General features: G+C 31.6%; 1 protein-coding gene across 2 annotated transcripts in view; it reads left to right on the top strand.

Annotated features, from left to right (window-relative positions):
- The first annotated feature begins 1286 nt into the window (after positions 1-1286).
- LOC127726382 (phosphatidylinositol 3,4,5-trisphosphate 3-phosphatase TPTE2-like) overlaps positions 1287-11015 on the top strand; it is a 57823-nt gene continuing 48094 nt past the window's right edge. The window contains exons 1-3 of one of the 2 annotated variants that reach the window (XM_052233769.1): positions 1287-1666; positions 8636-8903; positions 9642-9851. In XM_052233769.1, coding sequence (XP_052089729.1) covers positions 8650-8903; positions 9642-9851 — 464 coding nt within the window. In that variant the 5' untranslated portion in view covers positions 1287-1666; positions 8636-8649. The remainder of the gene's footprint in view (positions 1667-8635; positions 8904-9641; positions 9852-11015) is intronic. The other variant, XM_052233768.1, reaches the window with a different exon arrangement.

The following is an 11015-nucleotide window of genomic DNA, read 5'->3' as shown; positions in this document are numbered from 1 at the left end:
ATTTGATGATTATCAAATTAATCACATAAAACAGTATTATCGATTTAATAATGAAACACAAGTTAAACGCTGAATTCATTTATAATGAATTTATTTCAAGAATATATATTTTTTTGTAGTTAGATATATTAATCTATCATATTATAATATCCTTTCTTTGTAAAATGATACATTATTTTTCTTGTTCAAACATAGCAATATTGGTTATGTATCGTTCGAGTAACGGCAGAACATTTTTTTATTGGCTACTAATGATAGATTTTTTTAGAAATGAGTTTAGGTTCCAACTTTACCACTTCAACCAAACGCTATTGTATTTGAAGGCGCCGTTATGGTTCACATATCACTTCCAGAACTGAACAAATGATTGACACTCTTGTCAGTATAGACCTGTTTCATCTTAATTCAATAGGAGAGATTTTTCTAACTAAAAATTGTTTTTGATTCTATTGTTTCCTCTAAGTTTATTACCGCTTACGTTATCACTGTCGCCAGAAAGACATTATTTCCGTAATTCTCTTCAATTGCAAAATATTGATGAATACGAAGAAAGAATTTTACGGTCAACTGTTTTTGTCAATAGTAATTCAATTTAACTACAATCAGAATTCTAAAATTAAATTCTCAATGTAGTACTATACAATATACTATACAATATACTATACCTACCGAGAATACTTATTGACTACAACTACTGTAACAATGTAGCTATATTTATAATCTAAACGTGGAGTCAAACAGGCATCGATAGATTCAATAGTATTATATTGTTTTCCAATAAAGTAGACCATACATCAAAACAAAATATGAATACAAATTTGATAAAGAAAGGTTTCAAAATTAGTTATTTTAAACAGAGACATATATATTACATAGTGTGTTGGGTGTCTCTGGCATTAAGAAACTGTAACGGTTCCCCTTGAATTAGAGGAAATACACGTATTGGTGGCTAACAGAAATGCTTCTACCTGTCCGTTGTTTTCTTTAAAATAATAACCACCATGATTGATGCCAGTTTATTGCTTCAAGTAATAAGTTGGTAAGTACCATATCAAGTCATTACATGCAACATTTCAGTAGCAGATTAATCAATTGATTCCATACAAAAGTGTTCATTTACAACTTCAACGGTAGTTATCTGGAATAACACAAAGACAAGTTTATGGTTCTATTAAAAACAGACGAAATTGATGCCTTAAATTCCGTTAATTATTTACATTTTCAAACTGGTTAAATCTATAGCACTGCTATGACGATCGATACTCAAAGTATCACTGTATTGGATTGTTTACGTCTATATACATTGTAATCTCCGAGTTATTCTTCTCGGAGAAATAAAATACATTGATTACTGAATTTGTTTATTTCCATATTAAACAGATGATGTGGATTGCTGATACACGATCCTGCATTTCCCAATGGATGTTATAGATGCTATCGATCTGTGAAATATAAACTAGCTTAATATATGATTCCTTATTCAATTAGAGACGTCAACATTTTAACAGTTTTCGCTGTACGAGATGTAGTTAAAGTTCATAATAGATGGGTTAGTATTGACAGTTGCATAACGATAGAATGCTTCATCGTGTAATATTTTGCTGTAACAACGAACTGGACAGTGCATTGGAAGTATAATATAAAGATTGACCTTTATCTTTTATCGGTAAGTATAACATATTTTGCTATATGTAGTTCAGCGATGATCCGTTTATACTGGATTTTATACTGAATAAAATTAGTTAGTTAGTTAGTTTATTTTGCTACATCTGACTTTTCTCACATTCCTTGCAATGCATAATATATTTAAATTGTTCAGTATTTGTTCTAGATTTAAATTTACATATTGTTTGAAGTAGAGAAGAAAGAACGCTGTAACCTTTTATTTTATCAAATCACGTGACAATAACATTGCAGTTGTAAAACGTGTTATATATATTAACTATCAAAAAAGGCTAACTGCATGTATATTTGGCAGCCGCTTCGTGTTCTGTTACAATATTTGATTTCCAGCGTCATTCGGCAGCATTGGTTAGAAATATAATCGAATTCTTTATAACGACATAGAAGTCATATAGGAAAGTTGTAATATATTTAAAAGTAGCTTCCGTCTTTTTACATTCCAAGCTATGTGCACCGGATATCAATTAGTGAATTACGAAGAAAATCAATTGAGTCTGTAATTGTAATTTAAAAAAATGGTGGGTATTCAACAATGAGACAGCAACCACCCAACGATGCAAATAAAAAACCCACGAAACCTTATCATTGAAGATATAAAACTGAAGAATGGCATCAAAAGGGTTGATTCTATAATGAACGTTTATTTCACCTTTCTATCTGTGAGATGCTGTCTCATGTACATTATCTCTGACTACATCCTTTAATATCAGTAAAATAAAGGAACAGTGATTGTGAGAAGTATCAGTGTCCCGTCTATTTTATCCCTGTATGGTATTGTATAGAACGGATTGTAAATAATTAGTCCGTGTATTGTTCACTACAATCATTGAAAGCGTCAGCAATTATTTTTCCTTTTCATTTAAATCATAAATGATTGCAAATTTAAGACACCACAAATGAGGTTGATAATAAATGATCAATGCTGCTACTTATCAGTACCATTTTGAAAACGAGAACGCATTGCTACATTCCAATTATCTTTTAACACATAGGTTACCATCGACAAGTCCCATATATATTGTAAATGACTTGATATATGATTTGTTATTGTTAAGCTGTCTTATTTTGGCGCCTCTACGATTTACAGTGAGGATATTTCTACTCATTGAATGAAATTATCGGCATTGTTTATGGTAACTAACAAATCTAGATATCGGATCTATTGTATTGAATATAAATTGTATATAATATATATATTCGAAAGAAAGGAAACATTGGCCGTTTGTTGATCTACAATAGATGTCAAATAATTGTTTGTGTTGTTGGGTTGTTGTCTCATTGACATGTCCTCGCATCTTCCTTAAATTCACACAAAGTGAAAAAAACTTTACCAAATTAGATGCATATTTAAAACAAATATAATTTGTAAAATTCTTCCATAGGTTACATAATACAGAGACACTTGTACCTCAATTGTGTTTGCGGATGAATATCTCTTAACGCTTGTTATATATTAATTTCATGAATACATATTCATTAGCGGGAGAAATATGAATGCCTACTCAAATCAAACAAATTAGAAAAAAGAATTATTACAGAAGAGTGTCCACCATGCACTTGCACTGCACTATCATTAGAAAAGTAGAATAGAATGATGGTATAAATGGATGAAAAATTGCCGGTAGAGTTATTAAGATGATCTGCTATATATATAACTGTTGTACAAATATTAATATAATATATAACAACAAACCAGATTATACTGATAACAAATGATTGTCCCATGATTATATCACTACAATATAATAATTATTACGGTGAGGTTGAATTCTCTGTCATTTATTCATCATCCACACAGGAACTTGTCTCACAAAAAAATAAATCTATGTACCTTAACCTAACTTTCAGGTATAGAGATATTTTATTTTTTCTGAGACAAGTGCCTGTAACTATCAACCAGAACTTGCGTTCATCCGATGTTCAGTACTTCAGTACTTTGATTTTCTCTGCCAAATAAGACAATCGACATCGAAGGAATCATAAAACATAATTTATTCTGTAATGCTTTAGTATGAAAAAAACAGAAAATTACTTTCTTTTTTAAATAGTAAAGAAAACGATTGAGGAGACACAACTTTGCCCCTTCCATGTGCTCACAAGATTTTTGGTTCTCATTTATATTAGATATGAAGACGTTAGTCTGGGAGAATATGAGGTATTAATTAGTTGTTATTGGCTTTGAACTAGCTTTCAGAAACTGCGAGTACTCTTATTTCGGTGCTTCGTGTCTATTGTTTTTATATTAGTTGTTTTTGTGCCACGTACCAATATTTTGAGCAACTGAATTTTACAGTTTGTTCTTATGCTGTGCTGTTAAACCACTGTCATAGGTTTGGAGAGGGTTGAGAGCCCCTAATTGCAAGCATGTTTAACCCCGCCACATTCTTTGAGTTTGCAAACTTTTTGAATTAGCACAACCTTGATTGAAAAAATATTTACAATTCTTGAAACATTCTTTAAGAGAAGATGACAACAATCTCTACTTACGACGCGTGTAATTGTTCCTCTTAATTACCTTTATCGAAATTAGTTTACTTTCTGTAACTGCGATTACTCTGGAATCGGTGCTTTGTAATGTTCGTGTTTTTTATTTGTTTTGTGTTATGCTTCGTGCCGATTTGATTAGACTGGTTCTCTGTCCTTTATCTGTTTGGCTCTGACAACAAAGGTATCTGTTGCAAGGGAGAGGACCAGCCTACGATTTGATGAGCATTAAAAAAAAATGATCAACGATACCAAGCTTAATATAATTTTATATGCCATGTACGCTCATTGATTTTTAGAGTTTTATCTTCACCACTGCTCCAGTTTAAGGAGAGTGTTTAGCGCTCACAAAAAGGTTAAACTCCGCCATAAAGTGTCTGTCCCAAACCAGGAGCCGCTTGTAATTCAGCGGCTGTGCTGAGTTGCTGTCAGCCAGGTTTGTTTTTTCGTTTATTAGTTTTAGCAAATTCAACATTCTTAATTGACACTTCAAATTTTAATGTAATTTCAATACAGTATGTTTTTTTTTCATTGTTGAAGGCCGTATGGTGACCTATGGTTTTCGGTTGGATAATTGTCTCATTGTCAATCTTGCTTAACTCCTTATTTTTGTTCTAGAATAAGATGCAAACCAAAACAAAGTTATAAAATTGCGTAGTTCTGATCAGATTTTATATTCATTGAAAGCAAGACTGTCTTCCCCCGAGAAAGTATACCATGTTGACTTAATCGATAAAATGATTTATTTTAGGATTTATGGTTCAACTAGTACGTTTTGACGTAGCAGGAAAACTTGATAAATGATAAATGTAATACCGATATTCAAATGCATAAACGGCAATGCTTTCAACGATTAACAGTTTAAAAATAAAATAGGAAGTTCTCATGTCATTGCAGCGCTTTTCGCAAAAAAGCTGTAAACTATCAAATCCACATAACAACAAGTAATGGGATCAGCTTATCAACAAAAAGTAAAACCATTACAAAGTTGAATTGTATGAACAGAAATTTCAAATTGTATGCCTGAACACTTGAATAGATGTGGATGATTTCAACAAGACAATTCTTCAACAGACGCTTGAGGGCAAGGTTATAAACAATTTCAGGTAATCGTATTTCCTTCAACAATGAGCAGATCCCATTCTGTATAGTAAGCTATAAACGTCCCCTGCATTACATAACGTGAAAGGATTCAAAAGATGAAACCAACGGCCTGAATTTTGTTAAAAGCAACAACGAAAAACAAATATTGCAAACAGAAAGCAAGAACAACCACTGGAGAATAGACTCTTGACTTGGGACAGGCACATATAGAATGTAGCGGAGTCAAACATGTTTGTTAGCGTTCAACCCTCTCCTCCAATTTTTGGAAAACGATGTAACATTATAGCAGAAGAACGAGCTGAAAAAAGCATCTAAAAAGGAATTGACTCCTCAGTACGACTCACAAAAAAATAAATAAATTAACAACAACTAACTGAGAGACAAAGGAAACAATGTATCGATCTAAGGGTACTCGAAGTTACTGAAGTTGCCGAAAGCTAATTCAAAGCACAAAACGTCATAATATATACACCATTGTTTCCCATTCTAAATGTTCATTTTGATTAAAGATACACTGCAATGCACAATTTTACAAAAACCATGTAAAATTTGCAAAGTTGTATGAACATATTCTTCCCATTGGTGGCCTTCGGCTGTTATCTCACTTTGGTCGGGTTGTTGTCTCTTTGACATATTCCCCATTTCCATTCTCAATTTTATTCAAACGTATAAGAGAGCACTGCATAACAATGTGTTTTACGGATAAATGTAAAATTATGAAAACTGTGTCAAATATACCTAAGAAACTCTTTTTGTTTGTACCAAGTCAAGTTATCTGGACCATGCGGTGTTCGTATGTGTTTGTCTTTGTTTGGACATCTGATTCTTTTTTGCGAGGAGTCGGGAGTTGTTGGTTTCTGTGGTTTTTTGTATTACCCAGTATTTTTGGTGATTCCTATGTATTCCTAACAATCGAATTTTATTAGGTTTATCAATTTATCGATGTTGTATCTGTGAATAAAACAAAATAAAAGGAAATGTTTGGGCCTAACTCTTTATCAAAATTGAAATTGTTTGAATCATTTTATGTTTTGTTTAAGTTCTTATTACGACAGCTTTAGTGTTCATTTTTTTTTATGTAATCGTGTATAAATCTGCTCAGAGCATCATACGAATTTCACAATTGTCTAACCTTAATTATTTTGGTACTCTGCTGCTAGATGAACTGATTCATTGGATATCGTACTGACAGGTGTCATTAATGAACAGCTAGGAACACATGTATTAAATACAGATTTCTATTAGAGTCATGTTGTTCAGATGTATTTGTCTGTGTAATGTTATGCGGACTGTTTTGGTTTCTGTGTCTTGATTTACCATGCTATTTTCTTAGACTTGGGATTCTGGTTGTCCCATTATAATAATGCTTACAGTTTGCGTAGAGAAGTCTAAACACTAAAGTTACATATAGTGTGGATATTTATACATTTGGATTAGATTATAAAGTAATCAATTAATTTTTCGATAGATTTTGTTCATCTATGATATAATGTAGACATTGCTCACAGAGATTCAATAATTACATTTTGATGTTTTAACCGTGATGATGATCGTGTAATGAATAGAATGATGACTATAAAATTTTAACGATAATTGAATCTAATAGTTTGTTTTACTCAAAAGTCATTTTAGTAAAACTGTAGAGTCGTCCTCATACGTTATCTGTAGGACTAAAGGTTGCAAGTGTTGTGTGCATTTAAAAAAAATTAATATCATACATTTTTCTGTAATGCAATTGGATTTTCTTTTTGAAAAATCAATTGCTAGTTCATTCATTAATTGTCCCCAATGAATTATACAGTCAATGATAAATCTCCGTTATAAAAAGAATTTTTGTTTTTTTTGTTGTTAGAAAACCAGCTTCACTCTAAAATCTATTTCGTGATTGAAATTAATATATAAATTGCAAATGAGTTACTACTGGTATGACGATTGTTAGAGGATAAACCCACACAATTAGTTTACCCATTACAAGACTTAACTCTGTTTTCAGACATGTATGTGCGGATCTTGATAGTGACAACACAACTGTTGTACCCGAAGAGTTTGATTTTGATATTATATTAGTCTGTAATTATATAATAGATGAATACAATTATTTTTTCCCACAATTCTTATCTTTCAGATTTTAATTTACCAGTTATTGAAATTGCTGAAATGTTGATTATTTGAACGTGTTAAACTTTAAAATAGGTCTCTATTCACTTGCAAACAAATCTCCACTGCTTCATTTAATTCAAAAATTCAAAAATTTCCTTCTTTTCAGAAAAAAAAAAATGGAAAGTCACTGAATTATATTACATTTCATATTATCCTACTCACACACTTAGAAGTATCAATATTGGACAAACAACTTTACCGTTGAAAAAGTATTATTGTCTGTAAGCGTCAAATTACGGCGTTACCCACTGAGACGCAATGCCATGCATTTAGCGTCCAATGTCTTCTCTACAACATCTTTATTGTCGTTACCCGTAACAATCTCTATAAATTGGACCAAAATTAACGTAAAGTGCACACCCTTTCCCCTCAATCGCATTGTGTCAATGTGCTACCTTATGATTTTAGCTGTCAATTGAATGCTTTATATGGACTTATTTACTTCGGAAAGAAAAGCTTTGTATTCTTTATATATGAAGTATGGGTTCCCTTTTGTTTTAAGAAAACTTTGTCGTTTTTTTTAAGATTGTATGTATTCTCATAATTGTTCGCTAGCCCGAAAAAAAACGTGATTGTTTTATGTGATATTGTGGTTTTTAGTTATGCTTCCTATCAGTGTTCGCTAGCTAATTGTTCGCTACAATTGTTCGCTAGCTTAAGTCAAGTAGATTTTGTGTATCTATGACATAACGTAGACATTGTTCACTGAGATTCAATAATTACATTTTGATGTTTGTCTTTTAAAGCGTGATGGCGATCGTGCTATGAATAGAATGATGACTACAAAGTGTTAACAATAATTGAATCGAATAGTTTGTTTTACGCAAAAAGTCATTTTAGTAAAACTGTCGAGTTGTCCTCATACGTTATCTGTAAGACGAAAGGTTGTAAGTGTTGTGTGCATTTTGTTTGGGATTTAATTTCATACGTTTTACCGTATTAATGCAATTGGATTTTTTTTTTGAAAAATCAATTGCTAGTTCAGTCATTAATTGTTCCCAATGAATTATACAGTCAATGATAAATCTCCGTAAAATAAGAATTTTTATTTTTTTATTATTAGACAACAAGCTTCACTCTAAAATCTATATCGTGATTGAAATTGATATATAAATTGCAAATGAGTTACTACTGGTATGACTTTTATTACAAGAAAAACCCACACAATTAGTTTACCCATTACAAGGCTTTACTCTGTTTTCAGACAAAGATATTGTCATGGATGAAAGCAACAACACAGATTCCACAGTCAAGGACACCGATAATTCAGAAGATAAAGCAGCTATAAACAATAGAGAAAAAGAAAACAAACACCTCAAGAATGGGTTTTCTAAAATCGATGAAACAGAATTAGTTGATGTTGTTATAAACGATGGAAAGGATATTGAAGACGAAAACGAACAAATGTTTCAGGATGTTATTATAGACGATGAATTCCATGGGAAAGAAAAACAACCTGAATCAAGACTTGGGTAGGAACAATATTTGATCTGAATTCTGTTTAATGTATTCAGATTCAAGATGACTGTTTAAAGACGTTTGTATGTCGGCTATACTAAAAAAAATGCAAAACCGATACCAAGCAGGTGTTTTTAAAACAAGCATAATTTAAAATTCCATCATTTTTTTGTCCGTTTAGTTTCCCATGTGTTCTCTTTGATATCATACGTATATACATGTAAAGATGGTATAAACAGAATAACATTTATGTGAGTTCAATCTGATCGATTAAAACCTAAACGAATTAAACCCAGGTTCCCCCTGCTATGCATTAACTTCCAGTCATTTGAATCCAGTCACATAATTGTCAAAAGAGTCCAGAATAATTCATACATGTCCGACTTTTCGAACTTTTAGTGATGATTTGAGATGATTAAATATTTCAGATTTTGTGCCCTACTTTTGGCTTCTTTCGTTTGTTTTATAATCATTGAAAAAAACTGGTTTTATATGGAAATATAATGAAAAACATCAGCATATAATCTGAAATTATCAAAACAAACATTTCAACTAATATTCCAAAGTCAAAGCAAGATATTCAGTAATGCTGCAAGTTTAAATTATCTCCCACAAATCACATGTATGGAAGGCTTTGTTATATGTTAGAATATATAAACTATTCGTTTAAAGAACAAAACAAGAATGTGTATTTTCCATTTGAATTAAAAGATTATCAGTACATATGTTTTATATATATTCATTATTTACAGGATTATAAGACAGTCTGCGAAAGGTGTAATTGAACATATTGCATTCCGGATATTTACAGTTGTCCTGATTCTAACCGATATCACTTTAGTTATCGTGGAAGTTACTGTCTTCAGTGAAGACGATGAAACATCTTATAGAATAGAATTAGTTTCAAGGGCAATCATTTCTTACTTCGTCCTGGAAATAGGCGTTCGAATATTTGTCAAAGGGTAAGTTGAACAAATTGCACGTTTCGGCTGATCTATTTTTATTTAAATAAAGTTCCCTATAATATTAGTTCAAAAACGCAGTAATATTCTGGAATATTATTTCCACTGGATTGATTGATTGATTGTTGGTTGCTTAACGTCTAGTGGCAAATATTTCATGCATATTCGGGACGAGAATAATTTCCACTGGAATAAATATCACTGTACTTGTTCCTCGCGGAATAAAGGGTAAAACATATTGGTTTCAATAGGAACATACATTAATGCATTGTTGATAAAAAAAAAGTTTCCAGAGAACTTCTGTTATGAGGAACACATACATGTTTACGTTGGCACCACGAGTGTAAGCTAATGTTATAATACGAAAACAATACAATATTCTCTTAAAGCAACCGTAAAACATTTTTGGGAAATGTTGGTAATATTTCAAGGTTTGATCACATTGATTCTTCTCAGAACACTAAACAAACACATTGTGTTGGCAATAAGAGCAGTATTTAATAACCATTCATAATTTAAGCTAATGAAATATTCATGACCAATAAGCAGCAAACTACGGATATCAAACTAACGTTAACGAAGAAATGTAAGCTTACAGAATAGTAAACTAGGAGAGAAAAGTACAAAAATCAATTTTGCATGCGATAAATTACCTCTGTGATAGTATGAAAATATAGGCGATGTACTAAAACTGTTGAAGCAGAAAAGTTCAATATTTATCTTTTTCGTCCATGTTATTTGAAACTAAGTATATAAGCAGTGGGTCATAACATAATGGTTCGATTTTTCAGTATGTTTCATTTTGGTAGTGAATTTCGGTACTGCAATTAAACACATATGTGACAATAAACATGTTAACTTTTTGACTCTGTTTGTAATCTGTTTTATTTGAATTCACTAACGTGTAGTTACGCTTTGAAAAAACATAGACATATTTAGTGCAGTTGATATGTCAATAGATATAAGAAAATGTGGTATGAGTGCCAATGAGACAACTCTCCATCCAAGTCACAATTTGTAAAAAGTAAACAATTATATGTCAAAGTACGACCTTCAACACGGAGCCTTGGCTGTTGTATATTGGTATACAACGCTCCATCAGTTTGGGGTCGTTACTATGACATACACAACGTAATTGCATAGGTCACCTTGTTGATATTGCCC

Source organism: Mytilus californianus, unplaced genomic scaffold (genome assembly GCF_021869535.1).
Source record: "Mytilus californianus isolate M0D057914Y unplaced genomic scaffold, xbMytCali1.0.p SCAF_17, whole genome shotgun sequence".
Taxonomy (NCBI): domain Eukaryota; kingdom Metazoa; phylum Mollusca; class Bivalvia; order Mytilida; family Mytilidae; genus Mytilus; species Mytilus californianus.
This window is presented reverse-complemented; position numbering and strand designations above follow the sequence as displayed.